This window comes from Camelus bactrianus, chromosome 21 (assembly GCF_048773025.1).
Source record: "Camelus bactrianus isolate YW-2024 breed Bactrian camel chromosome 21, ASM4877302v1, whole genome shotgun sequence".
NCBI lineage: Eukaryota > Metazoa > Chordata > Mammalia > Artiodactyla > Camelidae > Camelus > Camelus bactrianus.
Window position 1 is genome coordinate 26,022,185 of NC_133559.1, and position 23,982 is coordinate 26,046,166.

Genomic DNA, 23,982 nt, shown 5'->3' on the forward strand with positions numbered 1-23,982 from the left:
GAGCTGCCCACCCCCTCAAAGGAGACAAAGACAAAGAAGATGAGAGCGGAGGACAAGGTAAAGGGTGCTAACATTTTACCAAATTAATGAGGGGATACTGGTGCCCACAATGTGCTGGGAAATACAAAAACGGTCATAAGCCCATCTCGGAAAAGCCTGAGCAAGTCTATAGGGATTAGAGCAGTTGCTGAATTTATGGTACCCTGGGAACCTCTATTTGTCAAGTGCCATAGAGGCAGCCCTGACACTGGCACAGGTGAAGATGAATTTTCATTCAGAGCAGTGAGGCTTCTGACTCCATTAATCCTCAGGGTTTTGATGATGAATTTCTTTCTTTTTTATTTTATTTATTTTCACTCTAATGCCTCCTCCCATTGCCCTGTAACAGTGTGCAAGGAACAGAACAGATGGTGCTTTACGTGGAAGATCGAGGGCTCATGAGGATACAAAGCCTGCCCACTCTGAAATCACATGACTGCACGTGCAAGGAAAAGCCTTGATTTCCCCTGGGAGACACAGATGCAATGATGTTAGTATTCCCAGTGGAGTGGGGGGAGGAGAAGGCTAACAGGCCATTTACAAGGAAGACCACACTTACAGTAATATACTCTTCAGTAAGGACCATGTTTAATCACAAAATAACAGGAGGACTGATACCTGAAGATTCAAAAACACCAAAGTAAAACGGGCAAATAAAGGTTTTAGTGAGCTGCTATCTATGCAAAGCGCATTTAGAACGAACTAGTAAGGACATACAGTAGTAGCTAACACTGGCCTCTAGTTAACCTGCCATTGGCTCTGACCCAGTTTTAATCGGAAGAAGCCAGGATTTACAACCTGCTTAAGGATGGAGTTTGACAACTGCTATAATCAGAAGAGCTGTCAACACAAGGACAGCTGTCGAGCCAAACCGTAATTCATAAAACAGCTAAGCCCCCAAACATCCCCAGCACTGTCTGCAATCACTGGATTTAACTATACGTATAGTCTTATGAAAGTTCTAAGGATAGGTTAAGGGTCCTCAAATCAAATAAAATCAACAAATAACTACTGAGTGCCTATTAAATAAACAAGGTTGAATAATATTAAGTGACAAAATGGATAAAATACACCCAGCAGAGACTTCAGCATATAGCAGGTGCTTAATAAATGATAACTGTTATTATTATTACATCCAAACTCTGTTTTGATGACCTTAAAATCTGGTAAAAGTCTAGTGATCGAATAAAAAATACCTAAATTAAAAATGAATCACACCTATAAGTCATTATTATGTTAAAATACTAATTTCATGAAATTTTCCTGGGTTGTCAGACTGTTTTAGTTTTACGTATTTGTAATGCCAAAACCTCTAATAATAATATTATTTGAGTGTTTAATTATCTTGATTATAACACATATGGCATTTGTTTTGTTCTTTCTACAGTGAATAACATAATCTGAGAGACAGAAATAGAGATCATTTTACTAGATCAATTTTGGGCAGGATTCCTGAATCAGGGATAATTTTATGATTGTCTAAACTCTCAGTGAACAGAAACAGAAATATAAAGGCACGTGGATGGACACAGGTATTGATATGTGTGTTTACTCATAAGTATAGTTTTGAAAAATAGCCTGACTCACTGACCCAGGTGACCAATCATAAGGGATTTTCATTTATTTTAGTTCTATAGAAGACTATCTTCCACAAAATAATGTCTGCTTTAATAGGATACCAGGATAAAAGAAAATGTGAAAAAAAAAAAGGCTAGCAGGACCGTAATTATTTATGAAGTTATGAAAAGAGGACTGGAAGTAGAATCAGAAGACGTGGACAGGTGTCTGAGCTCTGCTAACTACAACCTGTGTCACCCTGTCAAGCTCATGCTACCTCTCTGGACTTCAGTTTTTTTATCTGCAACTGTAGAAAAACAAGGCTCAGACATTTGTTGGAAAGGTTAAAAGATTATATATATGATAAACTGTAATACCACATCTTATGTCTGTCTAGGTTTTGATCTGTGTGTGTGTGTAAACTTTATATTACAGTATAAAATACATACAGAAGAGTACCAAAATCCTGAATATAAATTTTCTTAAGATGAATTTATCCATACAACTAGCACATAGGTCAAGAACCAGATCATTAGAACATCAGAAGCACTCCTGCCCTGCTAATCCCTTCCAAATGCTACCTACCCAGTTCCCAAGGTAACCATTATCCTGTCTGCTAATGCTGGAGATGAGTTTTTCCTATTTTTGACCTTTATGTAAAGGGAAGTATATGGTACATGCTCTTGTGTCTGGCACCTTGAAATCAGTATGTTTGTGAGATTCATCCAAGTTGTTGCATGTAGTTGTAGTTCCTTCTCATTGCTGTATAGTATTCCACTGGGTTAATACCTGACACTGAGCAGATCTCATAATTCCTGAATCTGAAGATGCTAATGTTTTATCAATTATGGAAATATCAGTAAATATCTTTAAATACTGATTCTTCCCTCATTTCTCATTCTGGAATTCCTATTTTAAAATGTTGGACTTCCTCATTTTACACGCAATGTCTCTTAAAATTCTATTTCTTTATCTTTCTGTGCTGCCTTTTAGAATGGCCTTTCAGTTCATTTTTTTTTTAACTTGTCCAATTCTACACTTTAACCTATTCATTGTAAGATTTCTGTATTTTTTTATTTTTTGCAGTTTCTATTTGATTCTCTTTCAAATCTGCCTGTTCTTTTTTGGAGTGTCTTGTTCTTATGTTTTTCATTCCTTGATTTTACATAGACTTCTCTGATAATTTCTATCCAATAGTTTTACTTAAGTTCCTTAAGCCTAATTCTGTGGTTTACTGTGTCTGCTGATACTCACTCAAATGTATTTTGTAATTTTGGATTGTGAGCTCATTTTCAGCAGAGCTTCTTTCTGTAGGAATTATGTACTGTGTTGGTTGAGGATGTGTCTCTCAAAAGAAGTTTAGCATATGCTTCTGCTGAATCCTTTAGGGGTAACCAGCCCCGTACTCTTATTATGTTAATTTTTCAACTTGAGAATTTCTAAAACAATCAGAGAGATTATAAATGTAAACTCCAAACTTGCATAAGGTGGAGTTTTTTTTTCTACCTAGATTCTGGTCTGTGGCAAATAAGCTTGTTTTCCTGTCTTATACTAGTGTGTCAACTGTTTCTAATCTAATTTCCCCCCTCTACTGAGGATGTAGTCCTTTGAAGGTCCTGGCTTATGCATGGGGTCTCAGTTCCAACTCCCCATTACTCCTGGCTCAAGAAGCATTATTTCCAGAGTTTGCTGGCATTGAAACCTAAGCCCATAGTTTTCCCAGATTAGACACAATGTTAACTCACACTCTATCACTTATGGTTATTAGGGCCTTGTTTATTGGGTGGGAGGTGAAGACATCTCTTACCTTAAAAAGGATGTTTGGTATAATTTATCCAGCAAATAGTAGGTGCTCATTAAGTATTTGGTGAATGAATAAAATATAATTAGGAAATTAAGTCATATTTATAGTACTAATAGAGCCTATGATATTTAGATTGAAAACAACTGTAAATTTAATTTTCAAATAGCTAATATATGCATATGGGTCCTGATAAAGAAGTTATTTAAGGGTTTATAGGATAAAACTTCTACCCTATGCTTTTATTCTAGCTTCACAGTTCCTCTTTCCTTAGGCAACCAACATTAGCTTTCTGGGTATCCTTCCAGAGATATCTTACACATTTACTAGCAAATGTGTACATATTTATGGCAGCAGAGTATATACACTGCTCTGGGCCTTAATCCTTTCACTTAACAATATATCTTGGAGATTTTTCCATCAGTACATAAAGATAATACAGCTTATTTGGAAGACAGTCAGAAAGAGCTCCAAAAAAAAAAAAATCCCCAACCCTGTTGCTGTCTAGAAATAAATTGTACCCATATCAAACTTAAATGGACACACTCCCACATCCATGAAGGCATTCACCCCTAGTGGTTAACTAGGGATGACGGAGGGACTCATCTACCTTCTCAAGGGCACATTTAGTCTGGTTTCGCTGTTTCTACAGTTTCTGGATGGAGGAATGAAAGGAAAACACAACACATGCCACAGAGAAGGCACTAAAAAACGTCTGAGTGAGTGGATGAAAGAAGGAACAAGGGGACAGAAATAAGAGCCGATGCAGCATGGCACGTGGCTACCCTGGTGGAGTCGTCTTTCTAAGCAGAGCAGTGAACTCTAGACTTTTCAGCACATATTTTGGAGTAACAGAAAGTTTGCTTCTTGAAGCCAGGCATCAGGAAGAAAGCGTAGTCCTGAAATTTATGCTGAAGGCCTCACAATCACTGTGAAGAGTTTATTTTTTCTCCGTTTTGATTATGTATGGTTGTTTGACTTATGCCTGGTTTAAACAGCTATAAAAGTAGCTGAGAAAAGTTTTTTCCTGGGTCGAAAATTAGGGCTTAGAACAGTGAGCTCTTGGTGATGTTAGAGGAGCTGTATGACAGAATTATCATATAAACATGTGAGGAGCGAGAGATGTGAGTGCTGTGGAAGGTGGCATGGGAAGGCATTAATTTTTCTCTCCTTTCCTAGTAAACCTAGAGATAGGGGTTTGAATTTCTGGCTCCATTAGGTAAGTTTATTAACTTTTTTGAGTTCTGGTTTTCTCATTTATAAACTGGGGAAAACAATAACTACTTCTGAGAGCTGTTTATAAAAAGGAGCCTAAAGATTACCTGTGTACTTTATTATATATGTACATTTTTAATGATATACCTTTCAAAGGCATTTGGTAACATAAAATACATATGTATGCATATGGATGTGTATATATATGTGTGATTTAAATGAACTATTTTAAGTATGGCATAAAGAGGAATATAAAGGCTAATAAAACAAGTTTTTGGTTATTACAAATAATGCTGCAACACATGTTCTTAACCATGTCTCATTATATACACATTGGGGACTATTTCTAGGGTATATACTAAAATGAAATTGCTGGGTTGTATGGTATGTGTGCCTTTAACTTCACGAGATCTTCCTAAATTCATCTTCAAAGTGACTGCAACAGTTAGCACTCCCACATTAACCAGGTATGAGAGTTCTTGTTCCTCTACAACCTAATACTAATGTTTGTAGATGTTAACATATTGCCAGTCTGACCAGTGTGAAGGTTCATCTAAATGTTTTAATCTGCATTCCCTGATTATTGTTGGGAGACAATTTTCCAAGGGACTTTCATGTTTCTGCACCCCTTGTGAGCAGAAGTAATGGAAGCTTTTGTTCCGGACTATCTTTTCAAAGATGTTTGTATAATGAACAGCCTTGGACAACAGAAGTAGTGTTTCCTTCCACAGTAGAGGGCAGGTTTGTTTACTGTCCAGTAAAATAAGATATGTGTTTCTCCAGGGCAAATGCTGAGCAGGTCTCCTGGCAGCTCATTATGAAAGACTGGAGTTCCCTAAGCGTAGAATTCCTAAGCCATGACACACTATGTGTGCAGGACCTTCCTGGGCTTGTCTGTGTAGCTCCTGTGCGACTCAAGGGGAAATGACACAAACATGAAGCTCATGCTGCTTGCTGTGCTGTGAATAACAGTCCTTTGTCTCTGATCCATGAGTTTTGTGTTTCTTGCCAACACCCATAAAACTGTGTCAGGCTAGCTTGTTAGCTTGCAAGCAGAGTATAATCTCAGACTGTTCATAGTTCTTGAAAGTTACTGGTGAGGGTGAGCATCTTTTCTTGTTTATTGGTTATTCAGTTCTTCTCATTTGTGAGTTGACTGTTTTTGGGAGTTGATTTTTCTTTTTGATTGTCTTCCTTATTGACTGGGTAGATATTCTTGATATATTCTGGTTTAAATATTGATGGCTGTGTTTTATTCAACCATATTCACACTCAAATAGAATAAAAGTAAGAATACTTTTTCTAAAATTTACAAAATACTTCAATTTCTTTTATTTCATTGAAATTACCTGGTAGCTTTTAAGAGCCATATTATTTCCATTTTACAGATTATCCTCTATTTTATAGATTATATAAGTGAAGATTATTTAACTATGCTAATCAGTTAGTAAGGAAAATAAGTTTGAAAATCACACCTGTTTTTCTTCACTTCAATTACACCAAGAAACTATTTCTTATAGGAGAGATCCTGGCTCCTAAGTGACAATGGTTATCATCTTAGTTGTCACTGATAGTAACAGGAATGAAACAATGGATTTTCAAAAGGGGGTTCGAGGAGTCTCCATTTCTGTTGATGTATAGAAATGCTCAATGTACTATCAGTGTGCCCGTAAGAATTTTAATATATCTCCAACTTTAGAGGTAATTAATTTATTTTTTAAATAAAAAGTTACTGTATCTCTGCTACTGGCTAGGCATTTTTTTCAAGTACTATATGGGGCTGGACAAAGTTGAGGTAAACAAATAGAGAAAAGTCAAATATAATTAGTAATAATTTTAAAACATCTTACCATAATGTAGAGCTGTTTGACCTTCATTGTCCTATAACAGAAACAAATAATATCTTTTAGAAGTCTGAGTTATTGCAAAAGTATGAAAGTACATAAGCAAATATATGTAAATATGTTATAGTACTATGCTATAGTAAATGTATCTGATGTACCAAAGTTCCATAGGCTTATCAGATACAGGAAAAGAAGTCAGTTCTGATTCAGCAATCCCACTTCTGGGTATATATCCAGGGGGAACTCTAACTCAAAAAGATACATGCACGCTAATGTTCAAAGCAGCACTATATACAATAGCCAAGACATGGAAGCAATCTAAATGTCCACCGACAGATGATTGGATAAAGAAGTTGTGGTGTGTTTATACAACAGAATACTACTCAGCCATAAAAAGAATAAAATGCCATTTGCAGCAACATGGATGGAGCTAGAGATGGTCATTCTAAGTGAAGTAAGCCAGAAAGGGAAAGAAAAATACCATATGATGTCACTTATATGTGAAATCTAAAAAAAAGAAAAAAGGAAAAAAAAAAAGGACACTATGAACTCATCTACAAAATAGAAGCAGACTTGCAGACATAGTAAACAATCTTACGGTCACTGGGGAAAGGGGGTGGGAAGGGATAAATTTGGGAGTTTGAGATTTACAAATGTTAGCTACTATATATAAAAATAGATTTAAAAAAGTCTCTGCTGTATAGTACAGGGAACTATGTTCAATATCTTGTAATAACCTTTAATGAAAAAGAATATGAAAATGAATATTTGTATGTATATACATGATTGGTACATTGTGCTGTACACCAGAAACTGATACACTGTACCTGACTGTACTTCAAAAAAAAAAAAAAGTCAGTTCTTTGAGCCCCACAGTAACTTTTTAAAATATATAACTATATATAATTTTAATTAGCTTCAAGGTAAAATAATTATATTTGATTAATATTTCCTTATGTAGAAATGTCCTTGAATTAGTGTTTTCTTTTAAATTCATTTTTTTATTGAGTTATAGTCAGTTTACAATGTTGTGTCAATGTCTGGTATACAGCACAGTTTTTCAGTCATACATGAATATATATATATATATTCGTTTTCATATTCTTTTTCACCATGAGCTACTACCAGATCTTGAATATATTTCCCTGTGCTATACAGTATGAACTTGTTTATCTATTCTATATATACCTGTCAGTATCTATAAATCTCGAACTCCCAGTCTGTCCCTCCCCACTCCCCTCCCCACTGGCAACCACAAGTTTGTATTCTATGTCTGTCCCACAGTAACTTTTGACCAAGCTCTCTCTCTTGGAGAAAAGGAGAATGTTGAATGCTAACTTGTGCACTGAAGCAGCTACAGTTAGGGTGACAGGGTGACAGGATGACCGGATTTGCAGATGTTAAACCAAAGGGAATCCCTTAAAATGCGGCAGTTTGATAACCCAGTTAGTGGCAGAAAAACTGACTCTATATATCATTTATCTTGGCTGGTATTACAATGGTTTTTCTCTAAGCACATCCCCAAATCTATCTAAGAAGACTATGATTTATAGTAAGAGTAGTAGCATTTTAATTCCTTTTCAAAGATTCACAAATTCCAGGATTATAATATTAGGTTTCCTATTCATATCAAATATCATAAAGAAATGTGATTTCAGAACACAGAGTCCTACAAGTTGTTAGTCAAAAACTCAGGAAACTCCAACAGTTCAGTTAATTTTTTTATTCTTTTAAAACAAAGATATTCTAATTAATTATAGTACAGATGAGTACTTTTTAGTAATGCTACTTCTTAAGCTGAGAGCAGGTGATCACATTACATGAGCAGTACACGATCAGGATTAAGCACAGGTGAAAAGTAGAACTTCGTAATTAACTTGATCTGCACTTGGTACGTGCATGGCCATTATTAAGCCCCTGGTAATTAAGGATAAATGCTTAACCACTGCTGTGAATAACTGAGAGAGCGTGGTATTGTGACATAAATCAACGACTCTGGGCACGCCTTATCTACCTTTCCTACTTCCTAAAAGCTGAATGTGGGGCTTGGCTCCCAGAACGTTTTGGCTGCGGTTCTATTTAATCTCCTAGAGAGAAAAGCAAAAAGCTGCCACAGAGAGCCTATTTTCTGGTTCAGACAGGTAGTAAGAAAAAAGCCATTCCTTGAGGGCTTTTTAACACCTAGACAAGCTTGGCAGGGATGACAGCGGTGGGGATAGGGAGACAATCTTGAGACAATATAGTTTAATTAAACTGTTTTCCTACCAAGGAATGGGAGTTCTCATTGGAGTTGGAGGTCAGGAGTGGGCGGGGGGGGGGCGGGTGGAGATATGAAAGAAGTGATTTTGAGGAACCCTATGAGTGGGGTAGACTCGGCTGAGGTGCAGCAGGGGTGAGTTTGGGATGCCCACAACACATCATAAGGATAATACACTCTACGGGGAATAAAAGATGGAAAGCAGCACCAAGAAGTCAGGAAGGCAAGGGATCATTTTTGCCTACTTCTTTCTTGTATTTTTTGACACAGCCCCTACTTTTCTTCTAGTTCCTCTTTGCCTTGTCCTGTCCTTGACTTCAAGGACAGGTAGGGGAAGAAAGCTTTGGCAGCTACAGTGAACAGGATCCAAGTGGTGATTATGTGGGGCAGCACGACAATGTGATGTGCTCCAGAGTGGTCTCTCTTGCCTGGCTATGGCCAAGGGCAGATCTGAAAGGACTGCGCTACCCGTTATGGCTTTAGACTCATATCTGCTTTGCTAGTTTCCAAAGTTAATCAGTACGTGTGTGTGTGTGTTTCTGTGTGTGTGTCTGTGTGTGTGTGTGTGTGCGCGCACACACGTAGCTGATGAGCTTATACATTCACATTTATAGTTTAAATGCTCAGCAACAGAAAGCAATTTCAGGAAGGGTTTAATCTATTGCAATTTCAGGACTCTAACTCAGGCATCCATCATGCAAAGTTGTATTTTCCACAATTATCCATCTTTAGAAAGTAGAGCTCTCTCGCTGTTTGTGCGTAACTTTCTTGTTTAATCACTGTGTTCGTATATACTCAAAGTTCAGTTTTGTTCAGTTTGTAATTGCTTATCTTCACTAGGGAGGTGGAAGCATAATTCATTTTTTAATCGATTTTACCAATGAATACTAAATCTTTATCTCCAGCCCAATTTTCAATTAATTAATTAAAAATATTTACTGAAGTCCTATTATGGCCCAGGCACTGTTCTAGGCACTGGGGACACAACAGTGAGCAAGTCAGTGGAGGTCCCTGACGTTATCAATCTTACATTCTAGTGGTAGGGGACGTAATAAGCAAAATAGTCTATTTAATGATAGGCAGTGATCAGTGCTCTGAAAAAAAAAAAAGGCATAATAAGAGTCTAGAGTGATGTGGGGTGCTACTTTAGAAAGAAAGGAAGGACTCTATGAGAAAGTATGTATACCCAGAGAACTGGGGAAGACTCTAAGGTAGCCATGTAACCCCAGCTGAGCAAATCAAAGCACCCACCATCTTCCTGGCCTAAAAGTAAGCATGTCACTGAAGCCAAGCCAATTAGAGTTTTCTCTCAGGATTTAAAAAACAGAGCTGGGGATAGAAGTGTGTGTCCAAAGAAGGTCCCTTCCTCTATGCTCAAAAGAAAATGGTATAGTGGATAAGAGAGACACAAAAGGACAAATATTGTACTATTCCACTTATACGAATTACTTAGAGTAGTCAAAGTCATAGAGACAGAAAATGGAATAGTGGTTACCAGGGGCTGGGGGAGGGAGGAATGTGAAGTTATTGTTTAGTCGGTACAGAGTTTCAGTTTGGGATGGGGAAAAGTTCTGGGGATGGATAGTGGTGATGGTTGCACAACAGTGTGAATGAACTTAGTGCCACTGACCTGTACGCTTAAAAATGGTTAAAGTAGTTAATTTTACTTCATGTATATTTTAGCACAATTTTTTGAAAAGGAAAAGATGTGAGCCAAAAACCACAAGTGATACTGTTCTCCACTCTTTGGCAAGAACTGGTCTGCAGATGTGAGCCAAAAACCACAAGTGATACTGTTCTCCACTCTTTGGCAAGAACTGGTCTGCAGTAAGAGAATGAAGTATTCACAAAGGAAAAAGCAGCAATGACAGAGCGAGAGAAGATGAGAGCCTTCGGTTCTTGTCATTCCAACCATTCCCATACCTTTCTTGGTCAGGTGAGCCAACAACATACTCCTTAGACAAATGAAATCTTTTTGTCACTTGCAAACAAGTGTCCTGACTGATACACAAGGCAATTTATGACCCAAGCCTTGGTCATCTTCCTCCCAATTTTGTGACTGCCAACTCCAAATAAGAATACCTATCTGCTCTGAACACTATACATACATATATACATACAATGGAATACTACTTGGCCATAAAAAAGAATAAAATAATGCCATTTGCTGCAATATGGATGGAACTGGAGACTGTCATTCTAGGTGAAGTAAGCCAGAAAGAAAAAGAAAAATGCGATATGATATCATTTATATGTGGAATCTAAAAAAAAAGACACAAATGAACATATTTACAAAACAGAAACAGACTCACAGGGATAGAAAACAAATTTATGGTTATCAGTGGGGGAAGGGGGTGGGAGGGAATAAAATTGGGAGTTTGAGATTTGCAGATACTAACTACTATGTATAACATAGATAAACAACAAGTTTCTTCAGTATACAGGGAACTGTGTTCAATATCTTGTAGTAATCTATAATGAAAAAGAATATGAAAAGGAATATATGTATGTATATGTATAAATGAAACATTTGTACACCAGAAATTGACAAAACATTGTAACTATACTTCAATTAAAAAAAAAAAAAAAAGAATACCTATCTGGACTCCCCAGCTGTAAATGCTCTTCACTCTGCTTGAAAATGATCCTCCAACCTTATAGTGTCTTACTCTTTTCTCAGGTTTTAAAGTTCATCTTTGATATATTTGAGCATTTTAAGTAGACTTACAGTCCCTATATTTCTTTTATTTGAGCTCACGAAGAGGAGGTGGTGCAGTGCTACACGTGATGTTTGTTGTGCTGTCTGAGATTTGCATGTTGTTGATTGCTTCTTGTGTGCTTTATAATTTTGGACTGTAAATTCATTTTAAGTGGAGTTTTATCTGTGAGAAATTCTCTGCTGTGTTTCCTGGATTGAGATTCTGTCCCTCCAGAATGATTCTGCCCCTCCAGAATGATTCTGTTTTTTTGTTTCTGCCGGGCACCACAGAGATATTCTCAGTCTGAGATTCCTAAGGTGATTTCTTAGCTTGGAAATTTTTGAACACTTAAGTTAAATGTAAATTTAAAAAGGGCAAACCTCTCTCCCATCCCACATCCCACTCCTAGGCTTGAAGCACAGGCCAAGAAAAACTCTCCATGTCAACTGTGTGTTGGTGGATAGATTTTTTAAGTCTACTTTTTCCCTGATGGTGGTTGCTGTTTTTTGAGATCTTTACCTCATGGGTACTGAGACTGGCAAATCCTTTCAGGGCAACCAAGTGTTGGTTTACACTTAGCACTTTCTTGTTTGTTTGCTTTTTTTGTTTTTGTTTTGTTTGTTTGTTTTTAACATTTTTTATTGATTTATAATCATTTTACAATGTTGTGTCAAATTCCAGTGTAGAGTACAATTTTTCAGTTATACATGAACATATATATATTCATTGTCACATTTTTTTCTCTGTGAGCTACCAAAAGATCTTGTATATATTTCCCTGTGCTATACAGTATAATCTTATTTATCTATTCTACATTTTGAAATCCCAGTCTATCCCTTCCTACCCCCCGCCCCCTTGGCAACCACAAGTTTGTATTCTATGTCTATGAGTCTGTTTCTGTTTTGTATTTATGTTTTGTTTGTTTTTAGATTCCACATATGAGCAATCTCATATGGTATTTTCCTTTCTCTTTCTGGCTTACTTCACTTAGAATGACATTCTCCAGGAGCATCTGTGTTGCTGCAAATGACGTTATGTTGTCATACAACTTAATAAGAAAAAAACAAACAACCCAATCCAAAAATGGGCAGAAGACCTAAACAAGCAATTCTCCAAGGAATACATACAAATGATCAACAGGCATGTGAAAAAATGCTCAATATCACTAATTATCAGAGAAATGCAAATCAAAACTACAATGAGGTATCACCTCACACCAGTCAGAATGGCCATCATTCAAAAATCCACAAATGACAAATGCTGGAGAGGCTGTGGAGAAAAGGGAACCCTCCTACACTGCTGGTGGGAATGTAGTTTGGTACAGCCACTGTGGAAAACAGTATGGAGATTTCTCAAAAGACTAGAAATAGACTTACCACATGACCCAGGAATCCCGCTCCTGGGCTTATATCCAGAAGGAACGCTACTCCAAAATGACACCTGCACCCCAATGTTCATAGCAGCACTATTTACAATAGCCAAGACATGGAAACAACCTAAAATGTCCATCAACAGATGACTGGATAAAGAAGATGTGGTGTATTTATACAATGGAATACTATTCAGCCATAAAAACCGACAACATGAAGCCATTTGCAGCACTTTCTTTTTAAAACTTTAGGCATTTTAAGACTTTAAGGCTTACTACTTTGTTTCTTAGCTGTGTTTGTTTTGGATCTTGAAGTGCTACCTTGCTTTCTGAGAGGCAAGAATATATGATGGAGAAAAGACAGTCTCTTCAATAAGTGGTGCTGGGAAAACTGGACAGCTACGTGTAAAAGAAAGAAATTAGAACATTTTCTAACACCATACACAAAAATAAATCAAAATGATTGAAGACCTAAGGTAAGACTAGAAACTATAAAAGTCCTAGAGGAAAACAGGCAGAATACTCTTTGATACAAATCATAGCGGTAATTTTTTGGACCTGTCTCCTAAAGCAAAGGAAGTTAAGAGCAAAAATGAACAAATGGGATCTAATTAAACTTAAAAGATTTTGCACAGCAAAGGAAACCACTGACAAAATGAAAAGATAACCTACTGAACAGGAGAAAATATTCGCAAATGATATGACTGATGAGGGGTTAATATCCAAAATATATAAACAGCTTATACAACTCAATACCAAAAAACAAACAACCCAATTAAAAGTGGGCAGAAGATCTGAATAGACATTTTTCCAAAGAGGAAGTGCATATGGCTGACAGGTACATGAAAAGATGCTCAACATCACTAATCACCAGGGAAAGGCAAATCAAACCTGCCTAACTTTCTAATCTGATCACAAAATATTGTTCTTCCTGCTCTCCATATGGCCAGCTCCTTCCTTCAAGTCCCAGCCTGCCATTTATGTAGAGGACGTCCTCCTTGACTACTTGCTTCAAAGAAGTCGTCTCCTACTGTTACTCTTCAGTTCAATAGGCTAGTTGCTTCTCTAACAGCATTTATTACAATTTATAGTTAAAAATGTATTTATCTGTTATTTTAATTTGCTTATGATTATAAGGTTAGGAACCACATCTGACATTTTGGCTGTTATATTCTTAGCACCTAGCAGGGAGTTTGGTATACAGTAAGCACTCAATCATTTTACTAAGTGAACGAATAAACCAATCATGCATTTGTACAAATATTTATTCACCAAGGATGTTCACTACATTCATTATTAACAGATATTTACTGAGTACCTCCTATGTGACAGGCATTGTTCTAAGTGCAATTAAAAAAAAAACACAAAAATCTCTACCTAGTTTTAGAGGAGATGGAAACAGAAAGTAAACTAAGTAAAATACGTAATAGTTTAGATGATGATAAAGCTATTGTGAAAAATAAAGCAGGAAAGAATCAGGAACACTGCAGGCAGGGTAGAATGAGTTTCAACTTAAAGGCAGTCAGCATAGGCCTCAGTGGAAAGATTACTGAGAGATACCTGAAGGCAGTGAGGGAACAAGCTGTCTGAGTATCTGGGGGAAAAGCAACAGAGGGGGCAAGATGAGCAAGTAGAAGGCCCTGAGATGGTTCTGTGCCTGCCATGTTTCAGGGACCAAAAATAGGCCAGTGTGTGGCTGGGCCAAGTGAGCAAATTAGACTGGTAATAGAAGATGAGGTCTGAGAGGTTTGAGGGTCAGATGGCATAGGGCCTTGTAAGCCATTGTAAGGATTTTGGCTGTTATTCTGAATTCAATGGGAGGTCACTGGAAGGTTCTGAGCAGAGAAGTAACTTACCTTCATTTATGGGTTAGGAGGACCACTCTGGCTGCCAAATTGAGAACAGATCGAAGGATAGTTTATATCATACATCCAGGTAAGAAATGATGGGGACTTGGGCCAAAGTGCTCGCAGAAGACAAGGTGAGAAGTAGTCAGATTCTGGACATACTATGGAAGTAGAAGTAATAGGATTTGCTGATAGATCGGATATTCACGTAAGAAAAAGAGAGGAGGTTACAGATTCCACCAAGAATGTGGCCTGAGCAACAAGGATTTTAACTGCCATTTACTAAGATGAAAAAGATTTGGGGAGAAGCAGGTTTTGTGGGTAAGGTCAGGAGTTTGATTTTGGGCATATTAAGTTTGGGATATCTATCAGATATCCTAAAGGAGAGGTCAAGCAGACAGTCAGATACATGAGTCTGAAGTTCAGAAGAGAGGTTATAGGCTGAAGATATAAACTTGAGATTTCAAAGCAGGTATTTAAAGCCTAGGGATTGGATGAGATCACCCAAGGATTGGGTATAGAGAAAAGAAGAGATCTGAAAATGGAGCTCCTGGGCATTCCAAGACAAGAGGACAGGAGAAGGAGCACGCAAAAGGCACTGAGAAAGAACTACTGAAGAAGAATGAGAAAAAGGGACTGAGAAGGCCAGTAAGGTAGTAAGAAAATCAATGTCCTGGAACACAAGATAGTAAAGTATTTAAAGAAAAAGTGATCAGTTGTGCCAAATGCTGCTGGTAGGGAGGCATGGTAAGAATTGAAAAGTGGTCATTGGATTTAATTAGCAAAGTGGAATTTACTGATTTTCTGATAAGAACAGGAAGAACAGTAGAAGTGAACACAACTGGATTCAAGGAATAATGGGGAAGGAGGAATTAGAGTATAAACAACTCTTTCATGGAATTTTGCTGTAAAGAGGAGTGAAATGGAGCAGTACCTGGACAGTTAAGTGGAGTGGAGAGATAACAGCATATTTGTATCTGATGGAAACTATACAGAAGAGAGGGAAAACCGATAACGTGAGAAAGGATTTATGCAGTAAGATCCTTGAGTAGGATGGAACCGTGTACATAAGCAGGGGGACAGGCTTTAGGAGCACAGATAGTTCGCACATACTAACAGGCGGGAAGGTGGACTATGTAAGTACAGATACAGTTAGGCAGACAGATGTGATGGCAGAACTCACGGGAGTTCTTTTTTTTGGGGGGGGGAGGCAGTTAGGTATGTATGTATGTATGTACCTACGTACGTACGTATGTATGTATGTATTTACTTTTAACGGAGGTACTGGGGATTGAACTCAGGATCTCATGCATGCTAGGCACACGCTCTACCACTGAGCTATATCCTCCCCACAAGGGAGTTCTTTTTAAATGACTCTTGCTTCCTCAGTTAAATGGGAAAGGAAAGTCATCAGCAGAGAAGGAGGATGACGAAGGAGGTGTCTGCATTGTAAGGAGAGAGGAGAAAGTATGAAAGAGGGGTCTCTCAGAGTGGAAGAGTTAATGGAACAGGGGAACGCAGTGTGACTGCGGGGCAGCACTGAGCGCCCACCTGAGATCAGAGATTATAAACTTGAAGGCAGCAGAGTTGTGCACTTTTGTCCTGTCACATGTAGCTGCACGGGTACAGACACGGGGGAGTAGAAGAATTAAACACCTGTCTTCTGAAAGTCTACTACATAGCAGGGACACAATGATAAATAAACCAACTGTAGTCTTTGTCTTCATGGAGTTTACAATCTAGCTTAGATATTGCAAAGCAGAACAACCTAGACGTGGTAGCAGTGGAATGGCTACAGTAACAGTACACCTGTGCTAGGCAGCCACCTCAGAAACTGCTGAAGAAGAGTATCTGATTTGCAGATGAGAAGATACTCATGGCACGTAAATAAAGTAGGATATGAAACTATGTACAGTATGATCCCATTTAAAAAAATATATATTCTCTACCTGTAGAAGAAAGATGAGGAAAGCATTCAAAGAGATAACAGGGGTTATCTCAAGGGTAAGATTATAGATGACTGAAAACTTTTTCTTTTTATTTATTATTTGTATTTTGTAAACATTTAAAAATATATTGATACCACTTTTGTAATAAGAAAAAATTACTACTCATTTGTACTCTCTCTGAATCTGAATACCATCTATGTTTACAAACACTTTTCAGTGATTATTATTTAGCAATTTCCAATAAAAAGCGATCAAACCAATTAAAATTGTGGTTAGTTATAAATGTCTGTTTACAATTACAAGCCGGATGGGGTTACCTGACAACCCCCATCCATTTCATGCTTGCTATGCTCCTCAGATCACCATGCCTAATTTGGGGCCTTTGAGTTCAGATGCTGTGGGCTGAAGTGTTCTTGTGTTTAATGTGAAATATTGAGATTTTTGGTCTTTCAACTTAGAGCATGTCCACTGAGAAATCAATTCGAACAGGGGCATGAACATGAGAACCATGACTGCAATCACAGAATTGATTGGCAAGTGGGAGACAGAAAGACAGGAGGACAATCAGGTTGTCTTCTAATTCTTTTAACTTTTCTGTTTGCCAAGAGTACTAGAGAAAAGGAGTAGGCTTTAAAAAAACATCAAAAATTTTCCTCAGCTCTAAATTGCTTCTACGTCTAGGTACCCTGACATGTCTAAAGAATAGGTATTTGGGTGAGACAAAGAAAAGATAATTATTTAAAATTATTTCTAACCAAATTGTAGTCTTTAGGGACCCAAATATCAATTCTTCTTTTATTTATCTTTTGTATGCCTAGCCTAGCACATAATAAGCACTCAAGAAATGTTCAATCAACAAACTTGATGATTATGACTCACTAATATAAAGCCTGTTCAGGTTTTAATCATTATTAATAATTATTTTAAGCCAACTATATTATGATACTCTTACTATTATGATTATGATGTTTTAATAAAACACATCATCTTGTATCTACAAAATCTTTTACCTCCTCCCTCTTTGTGGGTTAAAGTGGAATTCATGTTAAAGCATGAATATGACTCCAAACATTTTTTCTTAGTAACATCAAAACAGGATATAGGAACCCAAACCTTAGTCTTTATAAACATTCTGTTTTAAAATATATTACAAAGAATAAATGGAATTGAATGTCAAGAATGAATAAGTGAAAGCTTTTACTCATCTGGTTTACAACTTATATCAGCTAATTTTTCTAAATTTAAGTTGATTAAATTTTTTGGTTGTTTCGTTTCAAATGACCACACCAGAAGCAGGTTGTCTGTCATGGTTATTTATGCTTTTCTTTTCTGTTTTAGCTTAAAAGAAATGTTCAAATTTAATAAATATGGCGTTGTTATAAACAGCAGCAAAAACGATTCTAATAAATTAACATTGCTCATACATTTGAAATCTCTGTAAGGGATTATACATTAGGATAAAATAAAAATACTCAGTTGAATTAAAAATAAACAAAATTACATAATAAAGTTAAAATGTAGAAAAATTCAACCATGCTTAAAATTCAAACTACAAAAGCATAGAAATGCAACCCCTATACTATGCCTCTGTATCCTTTCTGTTTCCAAATAAACATTCATAAGGAACACAGATGAATGAAAAATATAGTAAATTTAAAGACCCAGACCCTCAAATCAGAAAAGAAAAAAATGTACCCATGATGCTCCCAAGTGATTCTTTACCATTACCTTTAAAATGGCAGAGAATCATGAAAGCTGCCCTCCCTCTGACCCGTTCCTCTGTTCTGACTCTTGCAGGACTCAATCACCCACTATTCCAAGGTTGGGTTCAAAAACAGCCACTCTTCTTTGTAATTTTAGGTAGAACCTTGAGCCTTCACAATCCTTACTTAAAACTTTCTTTCTCTCATCCCCTTTCACCTTTTACCTTGTGTTATTTATAAACAAGTCTGTGTCCTCCAAGTTCTTTGAAGGTAAGGATCATGTGCATAGTTCAGCTTTACAGACCCCTATTTCCTCCATCTCTTCTATCTAGCACAAAACGTTGCACAAAATAAAAGACAAGAAAAACAAAGTACTGACAGGAAAACCAAATATAGTTATACCTCACTAATCCAGGGACTTGATTTTTGGCATTAAGTATCTGGAATAGGGCCCACAGTACCGGGGGAAAGTGCTGATAAGGACCATATTAAGGTCACCATGCTGTGACCAGTTGGCTCCTATATAAGAAGGATTCTGCTGGCTGGTCTGAGAAAGCAATGAAAGGCCAGTCTTTGCCCATGAAATATGAGATGCAACAGGAGGCAGAAGAGACATAGAAAGTGAGAAGTGAAGGAAAGCAAGGACTAGCGAGCAGAAGTGTTAAGAGGGCAGCAGAGCCTAATGGTAATCAGAAGAAAGAAGGGGGCAGCCACAGTAGCAGCCAGCAGAAAAGAAGCTGCGACAGAGGTGGCAAGTTGCGGACATTTTAGACTGCAGAGAATAGCCAGCCATAAAGAGGGCCGGGCTGCATGCCAACCTGCAGATTTTAGCAATCTCAAGAGAGAAAGAGAAGCTTTAGCCCTACGCTTCACCATCTATAAATACCTGTGGTATAGTACAATGATTTAAGAAAGAGGCAATGAAGTATAGGATTTATTTTAGAAAAAAAAATTTTACAGAAAAAGTTAAGAAATAAAAAGCAGAATGTAACTGTTCAGCTGTTTGAAACCAACACTAACCTAGAATGTTGAACCTTCCAAGGGGGCGCTAGATAACTGAGAGTTTACTAAAATAAGGAAAGAAACAGGAACAAACATTGGCTGAATACCAATTTGTGCTGGAAGTCTTACGAACATCATTTCTTTTAATCCTCACAACCCTTTTACATAAACGCTGTTATTCCCATTTTCAAGCCAGGTAAAATGAGGCCCAGAGAGATTATATTTAACCTGCGCAAGGTCCCAGGCCCTTCAGCATCAAAACCCACGTTTTCTCACTGTACTATGTTACTAAAAGGAGCAAGGGGAATCAACACAAATAGATACAATACACAGAAGAAATGTGGTTAAAATTTTTATTTTTGCAGGTTAAAGGCAAAAGGTAACCTAAATTATAGTCTCATATACGGCATGCTTGTGTAATTCCTATTAACCATAAGCTCAAAACCGATCTATCACATTCAGAGAGTGAATCATCTTACTCTTCAGAACTACACATTCATTTTTACTTCTCTTTGGCTGACTGCTGTACTTTTTCAAGTATGCATATTTTGAGAAGGTGTAGATCAGTCTATATATTTAAAAAAATTAATTTACTAAGCTGGTCTAGCATTCAAAGTTAGGTACATAAGAAAACAGAGCCAAACTATTTTCTCTTCTGAAGGGTGTTTTGCTTACTGCATTCCTGCTTCTGTAACACTGTGCAGTAAAAGCTCAATATATTTCAATCTACTCTATTCTAAATCCCTCCTACAGTAAATAATCAGACCTATAGCAGAGAAATCCAAGAAATGATTCATTCCTTTCCTACTCATTCATTTTTCACGTTCACAATGAAAATTTTCGTAGTCTGCTAGGTCCACAAAATAGCTCCCCATCCGCAGAGGGTGCTATGAACTAGGCACTTTCCTTTTGGTATTGAGGAAATTGGTTATCTTCTGCTGTTGTTACTCAAACACAAATATTTTATCAATTCATTCCCGAATGAATACAGTCGTGTCTTCACTGGTGTTCCTCCCTATGCCTTTCTCCCTAGCAGCAGTACACTGTCACTAGATGAATCACTCCAAAAAATTCCATCATGTTACTCCTTTTAAAAACACACGTGCATGTGCACGCACACACTGTAGTCCAAATTCCATTATCTAAGCATCATAGCTTCCATGGTCTGGATCCACTTTATCCAATTATTCTTCATTACAAACACATAAGAGCTGTTTCTGCTACCTAGCCCCAGTCCCACCTCAGTGCCCATCAAGTAGCACCTAGCTTTTACAGTTCACGCCAGGCTGCGATTCCCTCTTGAAGACGTTTGACTGCTGTGGCTCATACTAACCTCTCCCTATTTCCCCCTCATTACCTCTCCCAAAGTCCTTTCAGAGTATCTCTCATTATGGCACCTGATTACATTCTGGCTCCTAACTTCTTTTTATTTAATGGGTTTCTTATTGTCTCACTTTTTTTTATTTTAATGCCACTAACTTAGAGAAATAGTCAGGTGTTCAGCAGAACGCTCTACAGTCCAGATTTGCCAGTTTACTTTCTTTTGATGTCATTTACATAGCTATCACACGTATTTTTAAAATAGGTTTTGTTAAAGTTGGGTTCAACTGTTTTTGTAAGAATACTTCATGAATAAATACTCTGTGCTTCCTACTGAAACAGGGCCTGGAAGAGCAGATGGTATTTGAAAGGGTGAGGATGGACATACCTATGACAGAATAAGGGTGAGAACTACAGGGAGAGAAAAAACATGGGCACAGATGGAAGTAGGTAAGTATGTGATGTGCTCAAGGGAAGACACCATCTACACCGGCTGAGACAGGTTTTCCTGCTCTGTTCACGGCAGCAGGGCTGAGAACCTGTGCATCCAGTGCCATGAACAGCCCTGCTGAATCAGCATTTCTAGGGACAGAGGCTCCAATGTTTTTATCTTCACAAAGCTTGTGAGGAAATTCTGATGCTCTGCTGGGCCTGAAACCCACCGACCTGGGGAACAGTGGACATATAAGGCTCATTTTTGTTTCAGGGATTTGGGGCATGACTTACAGCACCTCCTCTCCACTGAAGTCTCAGTTTAATGACTGCCTGTTCAGTAAAGTCTTATTTGATCATTCTGTTCAAAGTAGGCAATCTACCACATTTACTTCTTAGCACTTATCTGCTAGCATCTTATTTACTTGTTTTTAGTATGTTTTCCTCACTGGAATGTATGCTCCCAAAGAGTGTAGACCTCGTCTGTCTTGTTCACGGTGGGAACACCAATGCTTAGGAAGAGTTCTGGGTACGTAAAAGGTGCATACTAAATACTTAGAATGAATGGATAAATTTGGCAAATTTAGGAAATTCTTTTTTGGAACACTCTTATGTAGTGTATATAGAAAGCAATAAAACTGTCCTTTAAGCCTGTCTTCACTGAGATTGGGATAGTAGGTACCATCTTTGAGAATTTCTCTTTGCATTTTGGATATTTTGATTGATGACAGCTCATTTCACCTTACCGTTTAAAAGGAAAAATTTGAGACAGCATTTCATAGAAGATAACTGCAACCCTGAACATCTATCTAATCAGTTCAATAATAATTTCCAAATGTACTTAATGGACTATTAAATCAGTAATTAGAAATCAAATTTTGCTACGCTGCAAAAGATGTCAAAATTATGTATGCTCAGACTAAGATATTTTAAAATTAAAATTTTATTTAATTAGCATTCCTCAGAGAAAGATATTTTTAAATTAAAATGTTATTTAATTAGTGTTCCCATAATCTATATTAAAATTTATTTGTACCCTAATGACTTATAAAAAATACAGGCAGGGCAGTGTAAATATACAGAAAGAGCTCTTCGTGGTTAACAAAAGTCAATGACAGAAAACAGTTAACAACAACCAAAAAAAAAAAAAGCCCAGCAGAAAAAATGATTCAGGGTTTCAGGAGTAGGAAAAAAATACGAAAAAAGTGAAAAAAACTTTTATATAAGTTGTTTTGTGGGGTGTTTGGAAACAGTCCTTCCTTTCACCCACACTTCTGTGAGTTAAAGTTAATGGATTTCTATTGCACTCCTGTTGTCAGTGTTGCCTAATGCTTTCCTATGGACAAGGCAGATACCTGGTTATTTAAGGAGCAGGATAAATGGGCCACGACAGCTTTCCCTATCCCCAATTCACCAGGGAATGTTTGAGAATTCCACCTGACACGAGGACAGCTCTGTGCTCTTAAACAATCTGCAGTTTGATCCGATTGTTCCCCAGTGGGGGAGGTAGGCCACAGCTCACTCAAGAGTCATTGATTGGATTAACAGCCTAATTCCCAACAGATGAATAGAATACTGATGTCTTGTCAGCCCAGATCACAAAAGGAAAACTCAATCTGCTTCTACAGCTCAGAGATTTAACCCTCTATTTACCCTAAAGACACAATTTCAGGTTTTCATACTGTAATTTCCTCTGAACTATTTGCCTGTAGATATTATCAAAAGGTGGTTTTTATCACCATCAGCACACTTTCAATCCACTTTTAGGTTATTTTTAAAATGTGTAAAAACATGGAAAGATTTTTACTTCAGTTATTCAATGGTCCACATCAGTCCTGCTCCCTAAATTCTTTCCTGGGTTTTCTAAAGAAATATTAAATAAGCTGCTTTCTCTGGGGACCCAACAGAAAAGGACACAGCCTATGGTAAGAAATGTAACAAAACCCATACATTCAAAGATAAGACTACTTTTGTGCTATTTTTCTGGCATATGAGACTGATTTTATTAAGGGGAATGAGTGATTGTATTAAGGGAAATAGAGTCTCAATAAATGTTAGCTTTAGTTTATTCCCCTGCTCCACCTCTACTGTGGAGGCCTACTGTGATTTAATAACTTTTGTACATGGCTGGACAACTGAGAGTCAAGAAGATCTTATTTCTGATAAAGGTTTAAAAACAAGAACAAAAGACTTCAAGTTATCTATGAATCAGAATTTTATAACAAAGATCATACACATCTATGAGCAGCAAAACAAAGATGCAGTATTCCACTCAACTTTAATGATAGTTTATTTCATATACCTTTCTGCCTACAGCCTGCCAATGGAGCAAGACAGACTGATTTTAGCCAGTGAGTAAAAACAATGATGGTAGTGGCTAATCTGTTTACTGTGCTAAGCAATTTACATGTGATCTTTTATGTAATCCACCCAACAACCTTATGAAGTAGGTATTAAATTATCTCATTTCACAAATGAAGAAACCGAAGCTTAGTTAGGTTAAGTAACTTTGTCTGAGGTCACAGGATTTGTAACGTTCAGAGCCAGAACTTAAATGAAGTCTCTGGCTCCAAAGCTTATGCTCTTAAACAGAACTGGGATTTGATGGGTTTCTCTGAGATTTTTCTGTATCTCAGGTGTTAAAATTAAGATTCAGTATAAGATTCAGCCCTCTCTCAGAATCCATTACTATTCTTTTGGGAAAACATCTCTATGTGTACAAATGTTCTCTTTCGGTTTTCCTTTTTCTTTAGGACATTTTAAAATGAATTTCATGATAGCCGCCTAAAATTAGCCATGCCAAAACCAGAAAACTTTTTTGTCTATGGCTTTGAGGTCATATTCAACTTCTACCCCTTTTCTTTATCTCTTATACTGTCTTTCATCAAGTGAAGTTGACTGAATTCTCCTTCTGTACCATTATACCTGATTCTTTTTCTCTACAGTAA

The 23,982-nt window shown here is 37.2% G+C and overlaps 1 protein-coding gene across 1 annotated transcript in view; it reads right to left on the reverse strand.

Annotated features, from left to right (window-relative positions):
* The window catches only part of ACBD6 (acyl-CoA binding domain containing 6), a 158,832-nt gene that overhangs the window by 15,863 nt on the left and 118,987 nt on the right, over nucleotides 1-23,982 (reverse strand). The window contains exon 7 of the mRNA XM_010954927.3: nucleotides 6,463-6,493. Coding sequence (XP_010953229.1) covers nucleotides 6,463-6,493 — 31 coding nt within the window. The remainder of the gene's footprint in view (nucleotides 1-6,462; nucleotides 6,494-23,982) is intronic.